The sequence below is a fragment of the Salvelinus fontinalis genome, chromosome 7, assembly GCF_029448725.1.
Source record: "Salvelinus fontinalis isolate EN_2023a chromosome 7, ASM2944872v1, whole genome shotgun sequence".
Lineage (NCBI taxonomy): Eukaryota > Metazoa > Chordata > Actinopteri > Salmoniformes > Salmonidae > Salvelinus > Salvelinus fontinalis.
Genome location: NC_074671.1, coordinates 19,361,855 through 19,381,230, shown reverse-complemented (window position 1 = coordinate 19,381,230; position 19,376 = coordinate 19,361,855). Strand labels below are relative to the sequence as shown.

Below are 19,376 nucleotides of genomic sequence, written 5' to 3'. Positions count from 1 at the left end.
TCCGGATAGTCGAAATAGATGTATATAAAAACTTAGGCTTAAAATTGGGAACTGGCATGCTGCCCAGCATGCGCGACTTGGGTGTGGCTTGCTTGCAACTCAATGGCCAACAATAACAACAAACGTGAGAAACCCGTGTAGACTATGATATGTCTTTTTATGGGTGCACACGTCATAACTACAGTTTTATTGAATTAAAAATTCCAAATGTCATGGTATATCCTTGTGTGTAGCAATGTCACAAAGATAATTACATTTAGACAAAGCCTTTTCATTGTTAATATAGGCCTGATTTATTTTCTTTGAAAATGAATACTCTTGCAAATATTTCAATATTAACATGTGTTCGGATTTTCAAATAACCGTGCCCATCCCTACCACAGACATTCATATAAGCCTGGTCCCAGATTTGTGCTGTAGGACCTCTCATGTCATAACATGACAATGACCACAGCACTAACAGATTTGGGAACAGGCTAGTCACATACTAAATAAATATTGTAGGTCTACTGTGTATCAGCTCATTGTCTTGCACAGCATCCATCAGCAGTGTGGGGGACCATAACATAATCAACATTATAAACTGGGTGGTTCAAGCCCTGAATGCAGATTGGTTGACAGCCGTGGTAAATCAGACCGTATACCACAGGTATGACAAAACATGTATTTTTACTGCTCTTATTTTTACTGCTCGTTAACCAGTTTATAATAGCAATAAGGCACCTTGGGGGTTTGTGGTATACGGCCAATATACCACGGCTAAGGGCTGTATCCAGGCACTCTGCCTTGCGTTGCACGTAAGAACAGCCCTTCGCAGTAGTGCATTGGCCATAAACCAAACCCCTTCGTGCCTTATTGCTTAAGTAACCACGGCGACAGAATGAGGCACGGCATCCATCAGCAGGGCGGGGGAGTAATGCTATCACGTAACAAAATGTAGAAGTTAAGGGGTCTGAATACTTTCCGAATTTACTGTAAATCGACAGTAACCACGGCGACAGAATGAGGCATACCTCTTGCATGTGTGGCAGGTGAGGAGGAGGTCCTTAGGGGCATCCCCGCGGCCCTGGTCCCTCACACACAGTGGGCATGGCAGGACGGGGGCGGGTTCCTCTGGTTGCCCGTGGCAACCCTCGCACAGTGTGATGTTGTGGGCCCACTGGCCCGCCTGCCTGACCCCACACAAAGAACACACCCGACAGTTCTGGAGAGAGAGGGTAGGACAGAGACATGACACGTTAGTTACACTCTACATATGGATTCATTGTATTCCAGAACAATTCAATATTTAGATTTCCATGGTCAACAACCAAAAGTTTAGTGACAAAACTACAACATGCGAAAATACATTTGAAAAAAACATTTCAACCACACCCAGTGGCTACAGAATGCATAGCTACACGGCAGTAGATTAACCATGCATACCATAGAAAGTCGTGTGTTTATTTCTGCCAACCTCCTTCAAACTTTTGCCAACTGACCTCACTTTGTTATGAAGCATGAAACTGTTCTATTAGAGTGTTGGTTGAAAATGTCCAAACAGAGGATTAAACTGGCTGCCATTTACAATTTGTAATGTCAGTCATTAAAACTGATTTTTAAAAAAACATCTTTATGACAGCCATTTCAAACACGTGATCACTTTATTAGATTACGCAATGATAATAATGAACATACATTTCCCCAACCTCCTTTGCAATGAGCCTACGGAGCAGCCAGCTGGAAATTACAATACACCTTCAAAAGTACCATTTCAGGCTCATTGATTAGCGTTCGAAAGGATAAGCGGTATTCCGAGCTTTCAGGGGTGAGGAAGAACAAGCTCATTCTAAAGCTTCTCTGCACAACCCCCAAACCTACCACACACATACCCTCCCCTTCTAAAGTCCCCTGGCCTATTAGTGACAAACCACCCATATGGCTTGGCTCCAGTGGCCAGCTCATGTCCAACAGCGGGGGGGAGAGAATTGGTGAATACTATCGCTGTTGGTCAGGCCCTGCCTGTGGGCCAGGGGAAGAAAGGAGGTAGAGATAGTCACCCAATGTCTATCTTGGGGAAAATTAGTGCCTGACTGGGATTCGGGAGGAGATGGGGATAAGATGGGGGAGAGTAGGTTTCGGGAGGAGATGGGGAAAAGATGGGGGAGAGTGTGTGTGTGTGTGTGTGTGTGTGTGTGTGTGTGTGTGTGTACGCTAGCAGGCCTCGGATAGCTACATTTGTCTTGGCAGTACAGTGTGCTGTAACCGTGAGACAGACAGGGATTAATAACAAACAGAGAGGCAAAGAGAAAGAGAGAGACAAAGAGGTAGAGCTGACGGCCAGCTGATGATCAGAGGAATGGGATCAGAGAGGTATCTCTATCCATCTTCTGCCATTCTCTTCATCCCTCCATTGTTTCAACCTTCCTTTCCACTCCCAGTCGATCCCTCCGTTTTGCAACACTCTTACTCATCCCTCCCTCTGTCCCTCAACCTTCCCCCCTCAATTTATCCTCACCTCGTCATGTCACTCCTCCATCCCCTATCACCGTCTCTTCTCACCCCTGTGCGTATGGGTGCTGGCAGGGTGAAGGGGCGGATGTGAAATGGATTAGCTCAGATTACGTCTCAATCTCCTGCCTCCACAGACAGTGAGACTTGTGAGACTTGTAAATTCACCCCAGTGCGGATGTCAATGAGAATGGTGGGTTTCAATTGGCAGTATCTCAATAAGGGTCCAAATGATGGATGTCTATGGACCTAAGGCAATGCCTTTACAGTGAAATGAGGCAGCATTCTTACAATCAAATTTTAAAGGGAAAATCCACTCAAAATCTATAATTTTGTATTTTTTTAATTCGTCCACTGCTGATACAGTCCCAAAATGTTTTGCATCATCATGATGTGGCCGGTGACACTTTGCTTCTTGAAATTCCAATAACTTGAAACCGTGACTGCTGACATGCAAAGCATTTTGGGACTGTATCAACAGTGGACTAATAAAAATATAAATGCCAAGAGTGTGCAAAGCTGTCATCAATGCAAAGGGTGGCTACTTTGAAGAATCTCAAATATCTTTTGATTTGTTTAACACGTTATTTCATAGTTTTGATGTCTTCACTATTAATCTACAATGTAGAAAATAGTAAAAATAAATAAAAACCCTGGAATGAGTAGGTGTGTCCAAACTTTTGACTGGTACTGTATATAAGAAGTCTGTAGCTCGAATTGTTTTTCTTGAGTGGATTTTCCCTTTAAAATGGCGCAACATGATAAATCTCTGCTCCAGTAAAATGTGGAAACAAAACAGCAGCATTGCGGGTCTTGGGAAGACATTTTAGACTTCTCCCCTTTGTACCACACAGTAACTAAGTAAAATGGGTGAATGAAAACAAACATTGTGGTTTGAAAGATAAAAGATTGAAACAAAGAAATCCTCACAAGTCCCGAGTCTTCCAGAATGCAATAAGAAATACTGTTCCCCTTTACAGTACGGTAAAAAGGTTGGGGGCCATCTCAGCTTATGGCACTCTATTCTTATGTATCTACAGTTTTTTTCCTCCCTCCATTTTAGCAACCACACTAAGCCCAGAATCTCCCTTTTATGACTTAATACAGAGCTCAATAGTGGAGATGAAAGCTTGGGTGCTTGCGTGCCCCCACTGCAACCCACAGCCAAGCTGGGGGAAACAAACTTTACTGCCCATGTTTGAGGTTTGTATCTCCCCCCCACCTCCTGCGGCATAAAAAGCCACTACAAAAAGGCACTAAAAGCCCCAAAAGCTATTTTCAACTGCTGGATAAAAACAGCTGGGAGACTCTTAGGGGACAGTGGAGGGATGGAGAGAGACGGAAAAAGAGAGAGAGAGGGAGGTAGAAGAATGAGAGGATAGGGGGTACGGTAAAACAGACGGAAGAGTCTTAGGAGGCAATTGAGAGACGGAGCGAGAGGGGGAAAATAACAAGAGTGAGAGACAGAGTGAGGAGCAGAAAAGAGAGAGGCCGGGGGAAGGATGAAACGGTGCAGGGAGACTTGCTTCAAAAAGACATGAGCTTCACTCACGTTCCTTCAGAGCATTTCCCCCGTGGGGTAAATTGACAGCACTTTATACCTCATGCATACTCTCCTGTCTCGGCCCGACGGTATTCCCTGTGTTGTATAAAGGATTTGGAGTGTTTCTTACCTTGCACCGCCAGCCGTTGGTGGGGATGGATTTCATGGTAGGCTGGAGACAAAAGGTGTGATAGCCTTTATCGCACATGTCACAGACCAGCATCTTGCTGTCCTCCCCCGGGTTCCTGCAACACACACGGGAGAAATATTACACACACACAATAATATACGACACGCACAAAATTACACACACCCAATGTAACACACACACACACAACCTAGACTAGAGAGAAAAATGGCATGGGAGTAGTAGTATGGACAGTACTAGGGTTTATGTTTCCCAACCGCAAAGACAGACACCCTAACCATTTTCAACTGTCACTTTGGTTTTTATCTGTGTGGTTCAGGAGAGGGATCATTGAGTCTGGTCCTCCAGGGTCTCAGTGTCTATAGGTTCTTTATCGCTGGCTGATTCAGAGTTTAGGAATAAGACGAACTACATTAATTTATCAATAAAGTACAAGGAGGGAGAGGTGGAAAACATTTTAAAATGTGATGATCTAGTTTCGTTGGTGGAGTTTAAACACTTGATCGATGTATATATCATAGAAGAGTGTAATTGTTTTTAGGCCAGCAGTTTTTAGTCAAGATGTTTGTGTCTTTAATGTAATATGTAATTGTTGTACTGTATGTGTGTTTATAGTTTTGTTTAATGTTGTGTTAGTGTATGTAAGTTGTTTTGTCTGAAACGTTGTTCCCCCTGCTGCTATTGGACCAGGTCTCTCTTGGAAAAGAGATATTATCTCAATGAGAAAAAACCTGTATAAATAAAGGTCAAATAAAAAACAAGGAATAAAAGAAAGCCAGACAGTTGAGAACTCAAATTTGGTTTGTCAGTGTGGGGTAAAAAACCCTCACTGATTATGTTCAATGCAATACATTTTATAAACACACAAATGATCTCACACACCACGTTGTGAACATGACGTCTTTTCCATTACCTGGGACACATAAGTTGTTATAGGAACGAGAAAAGAACACGTTTCCTTCATAGATTCCAATTCCCTGAACTTCAAGATTCTAAATTAGTCCAGCCAATCAAACGCACCATTAAACGGCACCCGCCATCGAGAACCGTCCCTCCGTGGCAGATTTTGGATGCATGAATGTTGTTCAAAGAATAAATCAAGAGACCTAAATGTAAGATTTATTGTGTGTGTGTGTGTGTGTGTGTGTGTGTGTGTGTGTGTGTGTGTGTGTGTGTGTGTGTGTGTGTGTGTGTGTGTGTGTGTGTGTGTGTGTGTGTGTGTGTGTGTGTGTGTGTGTGTGTGCGGTGGGGGGTTATGGTATTAGTGAAGAGGCTCGAGCCCAGAAATCTATCAAATCCCAGTAGCCTGTATTTCAGATGACAAGAATCCAACCTGAATGAGAACGTCATCTGATATTTACAGCTGTGCAGTGGAGTCACGCACATACACACACACGTCCCTATATCACTCTGAGTGCTGCTGCTGCCTAACCAACACCCCCTGGCCCCCCATCCCTCTCCCCCCACCAATTCCCCAGCTCCCCATCTGTTATTAAAACTGCACTATATTTTCACTAAGCTTTTCCAACTCTCTCCCTTGTAAGCTTATCTCAGCTCAGCACAATGGTGCAGGCTTTACAGTAGGCCTCTTATCCCTACATACAGGCTTTACAGTAGGCCTCTTATCCCTGCATACAGGCTTTACAGTAGGCCTCTTATCCCTGCATACAGGCTTTACAGTAGTCCTCTTATCCCTGCATACAGGCTTTACAGTAGGCCTCTTATCCTAGTAGTACATATAGGCAGCAGACATTCAATGCCCACAATCTCAAATGCGATCTCCCTAAAAAAAAAATATATTTAACCTTTATTTAACTAGGCAAGTCAGTTAAGAACAAATTCTTATTTACAATGACGGCCTACCCCGGCCAAACCCAGACGACGCTGGGCCTATTGTGCACTGCCCTATGGGACTCCCAATCACGGCAGGTTGTGATCCAGCCTGGAACCGAACCATGGTCTGTAGTGACGCCTCTAGCACTGAGATGCAGTGCCTTGGACCAAGGGCTTCTGTTACATTCTGCCCATAATTGGAGTGCAAGCTCTATTCATTGACTACAGCTCAGCGTTCAACACCATAGTGCCCTCAAAGCTCATCAATAAGCAAAGGACCCTGGGACTAAACACCGCAACTGGATCCTGGACTTCCTGACGGGCCGCCTCCAGGTGGTAAGGGTAGGTAACAACACATCCGTCACAATCATCAACACAGGGGCCACTCAGGGGTGCCTGCTCAGTCCCCTCCTGTACTCCCTGTTCACTCATGACTGCACGGCCAGGCACAACTCCAACACCATCATTAAGTTTGCCGATGAGTGGTAGGTATGATCACCGACAACAACAAGACAGCCTATAGGGAGGAGGTCAGAGACCTGACCGTGTGGTGCCAGGACAGCAACCTCTCCCTCAACATGCTCAAGACAAAAGGAGATGATTGTGGACTACAGGAAAAAGAGGACTGAGCACGCCCCCATTCTCATCAACGAGGATGCAGTGGAGCAGATTGAGAGCTTCAAGTTCCTTGGTTTAAGCACACCAAGACAGTCGTGAAGAGGGCACGACAAAACCTATTCCCCCACAGGAGACTGAAAAGATTTGGCATGGGTCCTCAGATCCCCAAAGGGTTCTACAGCTGCACCATCGAGAGCATCCCCTGACTGGTTGCATCACTGCCTGGTATGGCAACTGCTTGGCCTCCGACCGCAAGGCACAACAGAGGGTAGTGCGTACGGCCTAGTACATCCCTGGGGCCAAGCATCCTGCCATCCAGGACCTCTATATCAGGCAGTCAGAGGAAGGCCCTAAAAATTGTCAAAGACTCCAGCCACCCTAGTCATAGACTGTTCTCTCTGCTACCGCACGGCAAGCGGTACCGGAGCACCAAGTCTTGGTCCAAGAGGCTTCTAAACAGCTTCTACCCCCAAGCCATAAGACTCCTGAACATCAAATCAAATGGCCACCCAGACTATTTGCATCCCCCCCTTCCTCTTTTCCACCGCTGCTGCTTTGTTGTTATCATCTATGCATAGTCACTTTAATAACTCTACCTACATGTACATATTACCTCAACTAACCAGTGCCCCCGCACATTGACTCTGTACCAGTAGCCCCCCAGTATATAGTCTCGCTATTGTTTTTTACTGCTGCTCTTTAATAACTTGTTACTATTATTTCGTATTCTTATTTTATTTTATTTTTTACAGTGCATTGTTGGTTAGGGGCTTGTAAGTAAGCATTTCACTGTTGTATTCGGCGCATATGACTAATAAAATGTGATTTGATTGACAGCCCACGACAAGCCAATGCAATGGAAATAAACCTGCATGTCCCACGTGGGATTCCATCTCAAATCAACAACACTTCACTCCCCAGAGGCTAGCGTGCTAATCATTACGCTACCAAAAACATGGTTTTAGTAGGGGAGCTCACTTCCATGAAATGAACACATTCAGAGTTAAGCAAACTCTTCAAAATCTTAAAAAGCAGTCCTTCAAACGAGACACACCAATAGTTCATGCTCTTTTGGTTTCCAATTACTTCATTTGCTGGCTTCAACTCTCCACTCCTGGAGCACTTTGACTCATCATCTCTCAGATTTAGTCATCCCCATCTTTCATCTATTCTTTACTATACTCCCACAAAATGTGACTCCTCCCAAGCATATACCACTACACACACACACACACACACACACACACACACACACACACACACAGAGCCCCCCCAACCACACACACTACAGAAACCACACACACACACATAGCTCTACTACACACCCACCACAAAACACACACACACCCACAACACACCCCCTTCCACAAAGAAAAACACTTTACATTAAAGCAGACTGCCCTGCGAAGGACTTGACTTTGCTTGGCTGGTTGTATGTGTAGGGACCTTGGGGCTGATCCAACACAGTATGCACACAAATCTCACCAGCTCTCTTATCTTTTCTTTCAATGCTCCCATGCTCCTGCAAAATACGCTTGTTATTAATTCCACATGCAAAAAAATAAGACTCTTTCCCCTTTTATCTTCCTATAGACCCTTCAGAAAACAGAAAACTCCAACAAGATCGAAACTGACTCCTCAACACCATCTCCCAAATGGCTCAATTCTCTTTTTTCGGTTTCTTTGAAGAACAAAAAAAACAGTGGGCTGTCTATATTCAGCTGGGTGCAGGACCAGACATGTTTTCCTATTAGTTCATAGCTATCCCTGATAGAAATCACATAAGTCAGTGGAGTTTTTTCACTCGGGATGAGGATGAATGCTGAGTGGACTATGGCTCAGGGGAGTGACAAAGTTAGGAATGGGGTCCATTTTGTGTCAACTCAGTCAACTTAGGTAATTGTCTAAATAACTTTGCCATTGTCAGTCAACTACGTGACAACACCACATGATGGCTACTAGCGCAATGGTTAATAGCGCACACAGCTAACTAGCGCAAATGGCTACTAGGGCACACAGCCATTACCTGCAGGTCAGACAGACTTTGCACTCGGGGCACTGCCACCCGGCCCTCTTCAGGGGGGTAACACTCACGTCCAGACAAGCCCCGTGGTAGTGCTGCCCACACGAGCTGCAGAAGAGCAGGTCCTGCAGGTCCCCAGCACTGCCACACAACAAGCACTTCACCTCTTTACCTGTAGGTAAGGAGGAAAATCATATTAACCCAATGAGTCTCACCGTAATCCCTTTTAAACATTGTGTGTTTGAGCTACAGACTTCTGGGTACCAATGTACCATTGGATTCGTCAATTTCTTTTGCATCCGTCTGTGTGATTAACGTGGGCTGAGCTAGAGGTGTTTGTGAGACAAGGGCAGATCCCGAAGGGGCCATACACTCCTCCATACAGACCTTCTCCAGATCCTTCAGGTTTCGGGGCTGTCGCTAGGCAATACGGACTTTCAGCTCCCTTCAAAGATTTTCTATTGGGTTCAGGTCTGGAGACTGGCTAGGCCACTCCAGGACCTTGAGATGCTTCTTACGGAGCCACTCCTTAGTTGCCCTGGCTGTGTGTTTCGGGTCGTTGTCATGCTGGAAGACCCAGCCACGACCCATCTTCAATGCTCTTACTGATGGAAGGAGGTTGTTGGCCAAGATCTCGCGATACATGGCCCCATCCATCCTCCCCTCAATACGGTGCAGTCGTCCTGTCCCCTTTGCAGAAAAGCATCCCCAAAGAATGATGTTTCCACCTCCATGCTTCACGGTTGGGATGGTGTTCTTGGGGTTGTACTTATCCTTCTTCCTCCAAACACGGCGAGTGGAGTTTAGACAAAAAAGCTCTATTTTTGTCTCATCAGACCACATGACCTTCTCCCATTCCTCCTCTGGATCATCCATATGGTCATTGGCAAACTTCAGACGGGCCTGGACATGCGCTGGCTTGAGAAGGGGGACCTTGCGTGCGCTGCAGGATTTTAATCCATGACGGCGTAGTGTGTTACTAATGGTTTTCTTTGAGACTGTGGTCCCAGCTCTCTTCAGGTCATTGACCAGGTCCTGCCGTGTAGTTCTGGGCTAATCCCTGACCTTCCTCATGATCATTGATGCCCCACGAGGTGAGATCTTGCATGGAGCCCCAGACCGAGGGTGATTGACCGTCATCTTGAACTTCTTCCATTTTCTAATAATTGCGCCAACAGTTGTTGCCTTCTCACCAAGCTGCTTGCCTATTGTCCTGTAGCCCATCCCAGCCTTGTGCAGGTCTACAATTGTATCCCTGATGTCCTTACACCCTCTCCATTGTGGAGAGGTTGGAGTCTGTTTGATTGAGTGTGTGGACAGGTGTCTTTTATACAGGTAACGAGTTCAAACAGGTGCAGTTAATACAGGTAATGAGTGGAGGAGGGCTTCTTAAAGAAAAACTAACAGGTCTGTGAGAGCCGGAATTGTTACTGGCTGGTAGGTAATCAAATACGTATGTCATGCAATAAAATGCAAATTAATTACTTAAAAATCATACAATGTGATTTTCTGGATTTTTGTTTTAGATTCCGTTTCTCACAGTTGAAGTGTACCTATGATAAAAATTACAGACCTCTACATGCTTTGTAAGTAGGAAAACCTGCAAAATCGGCAGTGTCTCAAATACTTGTTCTCCCCACTGTACATAGAAGATCATAGGAAATCCCAGGACGTAGTGTCTATAATATTGTACGGGGCGCATCTACATAGAAGATCATAGGAAATCCTAGGACGTAGTGTCTATAATACTGTAATAAGATCACACAGTTTGTCACAATGGCCAAACTCCGCACATTTGTTAGTGACTAGTTGGCCTTGTCTCAGGATGGTAAGTTGGTGGTTGAAGATATCCCTCTAGTGGTGTGGGGGCTGTGCTTTGGCAAAGTGGGTGGGGTTATATCCTTCCTGTATGGCACTGTCCGGGGGTATCATCGGATGGGCCACAGTGTCTCCTGACCCCTCCCGTCTCAGCCTCCAGTATTTTTGCTGCAGTAGTTTATGTGTCGGGGGGCTAGCGTCAGTTTGTTATATCTGGAGTACTTCTCCTGTCTTATTCGGTGTCCTGTGTGAATTTAAGTATGCGCTCTCTAATACTCTCTTTCTCTCTTTCTTTCTTTCTCTCTCGGAGGACCTGAGCCCTAGGACCATGCCTCAGGACTACCTGGCATGATGACTCCTTCATCCCCAGGCCACCTGGCCGTGCTGCTGCTCCAGTTTCAACTGTTCTGCCTGCGGCTATGGAACCCTGACCTGTTCACCGGACGTGCTACCTGTCCCAGACCTGCTGTTTTCAACTCTCTAGAGACCGCAGGAGCGGTAGAGATACTCTTAATGATCGGCTATGAAAAGCCAACTGACACTTACTCCTGAGGTGCTGCACCCTCGACAACTACTGTGATTATTATTATTTGACCATGCATGAAAATTTGAACATCTTGGCCATGTTCTGTTATAATCTCCAGCCGGCACAGCCAGAAGAGGACTGGCCACCCATCATAGCCTGGTTCCTCTCTATGTTTCTTCCTAGGTTTTGGCCTTTCTAGGGAGTTTTTCCTAGCCACCGTGCTTCTACACCTGCATTGCTTGCTGTTTGGGGTTTTAGGCTAGGTTTCTGTACAGCACTTTGAGATATCAGCTGATGTAAGAAGGGCTATATAAATACATTTGATTTGATATTAATTTCCCATTGAGTAAAAAAAATCTGCACTTACAGCATTCAATGACATTTACTTTTATCAGGTTTTTGCTTTGGCGGACAGTTATTTATTTATTGACATTTGTCAATAACACTCATGAATACAACTGTTTATGTCAAATTGTGGTCTACTTGTAGCCCTGGTTGTCCTGAAAGGAAAATGGTAAAACACTTCATTGTGAGGCTAAATATAAGGACTGGACATGCAGATAAATAACATCTAATTTTTGCTGGGATCTCAGAACTGAGAGTTTAAGGGACAGTTCATGGAGGGGACATAATATTAAAGGGACAGTTCAGGGAGGCACTATATTTAAAAGGACAACATACTCCAAAAGGAACATTTCACTGAACACATGGCCTGGGAAGTAACTTTATGGACCATTACGTTAACATAAATGGTGCACATTTTTTCAAGAATCATCATGTGTAAAGACATTTTATTCAATGAGAAGGTAACATCACTTTGAATTTCACATACTAGCCAAAACATAAAAAAGGGTGATTTGGCAAGACGGAGTGAATTTCATGAAACCTATGTGACACTGATTCTGCAGCATGTCATGGCTGCTTGTGACCAAGGGAAATATCAGATGTGAAATCAGTTAGAATTGGTTCTTTAGTAAGAATCAGAATAGATACGAGTTGGCATAAATATTATGTCACTTATCGTAAGCCTTGTGTTGTGTCTAGTGTTGGCCTTTTGTCTACTAGACATCTATAGTGAAATCTATCCTCATTCTCCCAGTGGGACAAAGGGTCTATACTCACATCTTTGTGAGGCCAGCTGGAGGTGGTCTGGGCAGAGGAGAGTGTGTCGGCGCAGGTCCTGGAAAGTTCCAGAGGCGGCGGCGCAGGGGAAATGGTAGGAGCGGCAGCAGCCTTCCTCACAGCACTTGATAGATGCTCCAAGGCGCTTACAGTATGCACAGCACTGCAAAACACAGACAGAGACAGAAACAGAGTCAGAGAGAGAGAAAACGAGAGGGAGATTAAGAAAGCTAGTTCCGATTCTTAGATGTTCCTGGTTTTCACTCAATAATACCCTACAGGGAAAAAAATAAGTGTTTTTTTCTAGATGAAACCTTCTGAACATTGCAGATAGAAATAGAACAGAGCCTGACACGATTCCCTGTCAACCTGATAGACAATCATATCTGTTCCAAAGAATACATTTCTATCTAAACATCCTGCATAGTTGCATCCTCCTGAACAGACCCCCAGTTTAGCTGTTCAGTTTTAGTCAAACACTGTCATTGGAGACGCTATGCTTGATCTACACTTGCTACATGAAATGCTTCTAACTAAACATATACCCCAGATTTCAGTTTTGGCACTTACTAAAAGTGTTTTAAACATCAATTCGCACGTGCTTACTACAATTGTCAAGTTATTGACAAATTTCAGCTCTAACCCCTCCCAGTCTAAAAATAATTGTTGCTTTTCCACATAAAATCTCTCATAAGTTTTCATCATGCCTCGCCACTGAAATTAAGAAGCAAAATGCATATTGGATTCAAAACCCAGGTTGAAATTGAAGCCGACCTCAGTAATGGTAGAGAATTGCTATTATGGTAAAAAAAAAAGACTGCTTAAATGAAGTGCTCTGGTACAAGGCGAGCGAACCTGGCAGTAGCACCTGAATATAGACTGACATTTAAACCCACGGCCTGAGAACGAGAGCTCGTCTTTGAATAATGAAAGCTGTCAGGAGCAGAGAAAGAATGGGGCCTTGAAGTCAAAATGACTCAAGTCAGCACTTTATGTTGCTCCCTTTCCCTCCCCCTCTTTTTCCCTTTCCCTCCCTCATTCTAGAAACCCTTGGCCGGGGGGGGCCAACATGCAACAACCAGCAAACACATTTATACACCGAGCGTTGGGCAATTACCGCCCGTGCACCAGCGACTTCCTTGAGGCATTGTAAATAAGTTATTCTTAACTGACTTGACTAGTTAAATAAAGGTTCAATGAAAAAAAATGAACTAAATAAATAAATAAATAAATAAATAAATAAATAATGGGAAGGATATTCTGTGGGATGTCGTCGCAGACGGGACCAAGCCCGGCGTGGCACGACCCAGACAAGAATGTATTACCATAGAAATAGAATGAATAGAACATACATTCCCATTCCAAGTCAATGTTCCATAATTCTATTTCTATGCTCATTACACCCATCAGAAACTACATAGGGAGTAATGAAAATAAAGTAACCCCTTCAAAATAATGTCACCCCTTCTCTTCAAACCATAATCCTCCGTTGCTTTGTTGAAAATAATCATTAAACACGATTGCTGTAATCGCATTACAGTGTGGTTCGGGGTTCTCTTTCCTAATCCTAACACCAAGCAGAAATTTAAATATTTCATAAAAAAGGGAGAGTTTCCATCTCGCCATACCGATTTTTTGAGCACGCTTTTCTCCCAACAACCCCCGAAAAAGGCGTCGTTGATGCAGAAGGATAGTGGCCAACCCAACCAAACTCTCCCTTCTCTACAAAGAGCCAAAATGGCTACCATCCAAATGGAGCAAACCTGAGAGGAATAGCAACGGATAGATATCTGGTCCAGTGCCACTGAGAATGGAACAAGGCCTTATGGGAACTGGACCAGACTGGTATCACATAGCAGTTTTCACACCATTGTGCAAACCCAAACCATACTGGTTTAGAAATGTTATTTCACATTATCCGTTTGGATAGTCAACTCAGTAGTGTGAAAAGGGTAATAGCCCCAACCTTTCAAACACAGAGCGTAGAAGAACTGTGAGTTACACTTAGAAACCTGTCGATTTAACATTTAAATATCTTGGAAAATTATGAAATATCCCATTGCCTATAAAAATTCTGTAGAAGAACGCAACACACACTGCTACACATAGTTTAGAAAGAAGAACCTGGCCTGTGTTGCGTCATCTTACCAATGAGTCAGTCAGACATGGTCCACTTCAACAGCAGATAAGGTGATACACCGTAGCCCTGCATTTAAGGTGCTAAGGGGCTGAAGTGTTATCCTGATGTCCTAACGCCTGGGGGTTTCATGGCTCGCTGCCAAACGTTGTCACCTCACACTTGAAGGGCAGAATACCACTGGTGGGAGAGTCCTGACTGGGCAGCCAACAGCCTCTGCCGAAAAACTATGCTGTTTCTATCACACACATACAGTAGATAGGCCTACACGATGTGTAGATACACACAATAATCCATAGGATAGGCCTACATACGATACTCACACAAAGATACTAGTGTATGGGCTGCCTCTGTCACACACACAGGCTAACACATTTGTATTTATTTAACTAGGCAAGTCAGTTAAGAACAAATTCTTATTTAAAATGACGGCCTACCCCAGCCAAACCCTAACGACACTGGGCCAATTGTGCGCCTCCCTACGGGACTCCCAATCACGGCTGGTTGTGATATAGCCCGGAATCAAACCAGGGTCTATAGTGACACCTTTAGCACTGAGATGCAGTGCCTTAGACCGCTGTGCCACTAGGGAGCCACATACAGTGCCTTCAGAAAGTATTCACACACTTTGATTTTTTCCACATTTTGTTGTGTTACAGCCTGATTTTTTTTTTATGTCACTGGCCTACGCACAATACCCCATCACTTTTTTTTTTTTTATATACATTTTTACAGAATAAAAAAAAAGCCAAAACATGCAGCCTGAACTAAAGTAATACTGCAAAAAATGTGGAAAGGGAATTCACTTATTGTCCTGAATACAAAGTATTGTTTGGGACAAATCCAGTACAACACATTACTGAGTACCACTCTCCATATTTTCAAGCAAAGTGGTGGCTGCATCATGTTATGGGTATGCTTGTAATCGTTAAGTTCTGGGGGGCTTTCAGGGGGAAAAATACCCGGAATGGAGCGAAGCACAGGCAAAATCCAAGAGGAAAACCTGGTTCAGTCTGCTTTCCACCAGACACTGGGGAGATAAATTCAACTTTTAGCAGGACAATAACCTAAAACACAAGGTAAAATCTACAATGTTATACAGTGATCCCTCGCCACTTCGCGGTTCACTTATCGCGGATTCGCTATTTCGCGGATTTTCATAATGCATTTTTTTTTTTTTTTTGGTGCATTGTGCTCTGCATTCTGATTCGCTAAAAACTCACTCCCGCTTCTTGTATCAAAACATGCTACGAATTGTGCTATCATTTTGTCGTCTCGTGCAGTTATGTGTACGTACATAAAACAGCTTGGCAAATTTACATTAAGTTGGCCAAATTATCTTGTAATTTCGAACATCTCCTAAACCCATAATGTCGACGAAACGCTCTGAAGAGCAGTGAAACGGCCTACACGTGAGTCACTGTATTTGTATACATGTAATAGTTGCTAATTGTAAAAAAAAAAAAAAAGTTTTCTATTTCGCGGATTTCACTTATCGCGGGTCATTTTCGGAATGTAACCCCCGCGATAAACGAGGGATTACTGTACTTGAAAATGTATAGCAAGACCTGATTTTTTAAGAATGAATGGGCAAATAGAAAACACTCAGATGTAATCGCTGCCAAAGGTGCTTCTACAACATATTGACTCAGTGGTGTGAATACTTATGTAAATTACATATTTCTATATTTCATTTTCAATAAATGTACAATAATTTCTAAAAACATGTTTTCAATTTGTCATTATCGGTTATTGTATATAGATGAGTGAGAAAAAAAGTATATATTTAATCCATTTTGAATTCAGGCTGTAACAACAAAATGTGTAATTAGTCAAGGGCTGGGAATACTTTCTGAAGGCGCTGTACACACAGGCTCACTAATATACACAGGAGTGAGAGCTAAATTAGACATTTTTAGCTGATTTAGGATGTAAATGCAATCAGACGAACCTGATATGGAGGTGATGATAGCTTGTGTGTGTGGGTAGTGTGTGTGACAGCAGTGTGTGTGAATGTGTATGACTTTCAGAGCTGGGTAAGTTGTATGCCAGGCTGTCGGTGCATCCGAGTGTACATGTGCGAATTAAAAGTGTGTGGTGTGTCACAGTGTGTGTTAACCTTCAGAGGTGCAGTCTCCTGAGCGCCGTGACCTTTTCTGCTTTACACCCCAATGAGCCTCACTGTAGTACCAGGGACAACCTTTAACAGGGCCCCATCTAGAGCTCTCACACACACACACAAAACTGCCCTCAGAAAACCAACCAACAAAACGTTTTTCAAATACACACACACACTCTCACTCTCTCTCGGGCTGGGCGATATGGCCAAAATCTCAGAATATTTGGTGGCATTTTATGTTTTTTTAATAATAAAAGTTCTAAACCTGCTTTATGAGTAGTTCATGAACCTAGGGCGGCAACACAAATAAGTGATTTCAATAGGGCTTTCTCCATTCTGATTATTTTGACATGATGGTGCAGACAGACGCGGTTACCCTGTTTCTAGCTCCTTATAAGGATTTCACTGCACCTGCAATAACATCTGTAAAACCGTGTACATGATCAATAAACTTCGATTTGATACTGTTCAATCACAAGTCAAACTAAAATTATTTTCATAAATATCATTGGAAACATTCTTATCTAGGCCTACACCAGCACTGGTACCAGGCTGTATTAGCTAGCTACATGTGCGCTAACTCTTACTACATGAAGCAAGCTAGCTAGCCAGCTAACTAGCAATTGGCGGCTAACAAAACATTTTAACCGGAACTTGCTATGAAAAGACAAATTAGCAGAGAGTAGTTAGCAGACGGTAAGATACAAACTAATATTGAAGTTATAGAACGCTTGTAGAAAGCAGCATCGTTGTCACCAACATCTTTCTGCATTTATCTGACCATACAGACTGCAGAGTGAATGGCAAGAAAGTGCTTGTCAAATCAAATCGAATTGTATTTGTCACATGCGCCGAAATGTGAAATGCTTACTTACATACAACCCCCTAATCAACAATACTTTTAAGAAAAATAAGTGTTCACTTTTTACTAAAATAAACTTATTTGAATAGCTGTTCAGGAGTCTTATGGCTTGGGGGTAGAAGCTGTTTAGAAGACTTTTGGACCAAGACTTGGCACTCCGGTACCGCTTGCCGTGCGGTAGCAGAGAGACAATCTATGACTAGGGTGGCTGGAGTCTTTGGCCATTTTTAGGCCCTTCCTCTGACACCACCTGATATAGATGTACTGGGCCGTACGCACTACCCTCTGTTGTGCCTTGCGGTCGGAGGCCGAGCAGTTGCCATTCCAAGCAATGATGCAAGTCAGGGGATGCTCTCGATGGTGCAGCTGTAGAACTTTTTGAGGATCTGAGGACCCATGCCAAATCTTTTCAGTCTCCTGAGGGGGAATAGGCACCATTTTAGGCACGACAACATTACACTCTCTGGAGTTGAGTATCACGTTTAACAAACCAAATATTGAAATACCGTTATAGAAGGTAAAGTTAAAAACCCATATCGGTCCATACATCAATACCAGTATAAAGTAAAATATGGTATAAATCGCCCTGTCCTAGCTCAATCCCAAAAACACAAACTCCATTTCCACTTCCTCAATGAAGTCATTGCATTAGTTCAGAGTTTTATTTTGCCTCAACCAATATCAAGACAGCAAATTACAAGCTAGAATAGTCAATTATCTATAATGTGGCCTCCCTTGCACCCTCACATTACATTGTGTTAATGACAAAGTTCAGCTGAGAGAAATCACAGCAGATACTAGAAGCACGATATGATATTATCACAGTACTTAGGTGCCGATACGATATATATTGCAATTCTCACGATTCTATATGTATTGAGATTAGATACTGCGATTTTATTGCAATTTGATGTTCCAAACGTATTGCTAACTATATGTCTGTTGCAGAGAGGCAAGAGAGGGCACGAGAAAACGTTTTGATCAGTCAGGGAAATAAAAGTAGGTAATAGCTACGGTGTCGCTATGGTGACCAGTGAGCTGAGATAAGGCGGGGCTTTACCTAGCAAAGACTTATAGATGACCTGGAGCCAGTGGGTTTGGCTACAAATATGTAGTGTGAACCAAGGGCTATATCTGTTCTTATTTCTACATTTTTTGAATGCTTATTTAAGATGGTGAGGAAAGCACTTTGAAAGAGCAAGCAGGCATCCTCTACTGACGGGATTAGGTCAATATCCTTCCAGGATACCCGGGCCAGGTCGATTAGAACGGCCTGCTCGCTGAAGTGTTTTAGGGAGCGTTTGACAGTGATGAGGGATGGTCATTCGACCGCTGCCCCATTACGCACGCAGGCAATGAGGCAGTGATCGCTGAGATCCTGGTTAAAGACATCAGATGTGTATTTAGAGGGTAAGTTGGTCAGGATGATATCTATGAGGGTGCCATTGGTTACAGATTTAGGGTTGTACACCTGGTAGGTTCCTTGATAATTTGTGTGAGATTGAGGGCATCAAGCTTAGATTGTAGGATAGCTGGGGTGTTAAGCATGTCCCAGTTTAGGTCACCTAGCAGCACGAGCTCTGAAGATAGATGGGGAGGCGATCAATTCACATATGGTGTCCTGGGCACAACTGGGGGCTGAAGGGGGTCTATATCAAGCGGCAATGGTGAGACTTGTTTCTGGAAAGGTGGATTTTTAAAAGTAGAAGCTTGTTTGGGCACAGACCTGGATAGTATGACAGAACTCTGCAGGCTAGCTACACCCCATTTGGCAGTTCTATCTTGTCAGAATATGTTATAGTTAGGTATGTACATTTCAGGATTTTTGGTGGCCTTCCTAAGCCAGGATTCAGACACGGCTAGGACATCAGGGTTGGCGGAGTGTGCTAAAGCAGTGAATAAAACAAACTTAGGGAGGATGCTTCTAATGTTAACATGCATGAAACCAAGGCTTTCACGGTTACAGAAGTCAACAGATGAGTGCTCCTGGGGAATGGGAGTGGTGCTGAGGGCTGCAGGGCCTGGGTTAGCCTCTACATCACCAGAGGAACAAAGGAGTAGTAGGATAAGGGTACGGCTAAAGGCTATAAGAACTAGTCGTCTAGTCCGTTCGGGGCGCAGAAGAATATATTCAAGG

At 43.7% G+C, this 19,376-nt stretch overlaps 1 protein-coding gene across 23 annotated transcripts in view; it reads right to left on the bottom strand.

Moving 5' to 3' along the window:
- LOC129859164 (histone-lysine N-methyltransferase 2C-like) overlaps positions 1 to 19,376 on the bottom strand; it is a 216,761-nt gene that overhangs the window by 141,976 nt on the left and 55,409 nt on the right. For all 23 annotated transcript variants that reach the window (XM_055928604.1, XM_055928584.1, XM_055928588.1 and 20 more), the window contains exons 7-10: positions 12,122 to 12,284; positions 8,659 to 8,827; positions 4,164 to 4,278; positions 1,014 to 1,204 (exon numbers count right to left, since the gene is read on the bottom strand). In XM_055928604.1, coding sequence (XP_055784579.1) covers positions 1,014 to 1,204; positions 4,164 to 4,278; positions 8,659 to 8,827; positions 12,122 to 12,284 — 638 coding nt within the window. The remainder of the gene's footprint in view (positions 1 to 1,013; positions 1,205 to 4,163; positions 4,279 to 8,658; positions 8,828 to 12,121; positions 12,285 to 19,376) is intronic.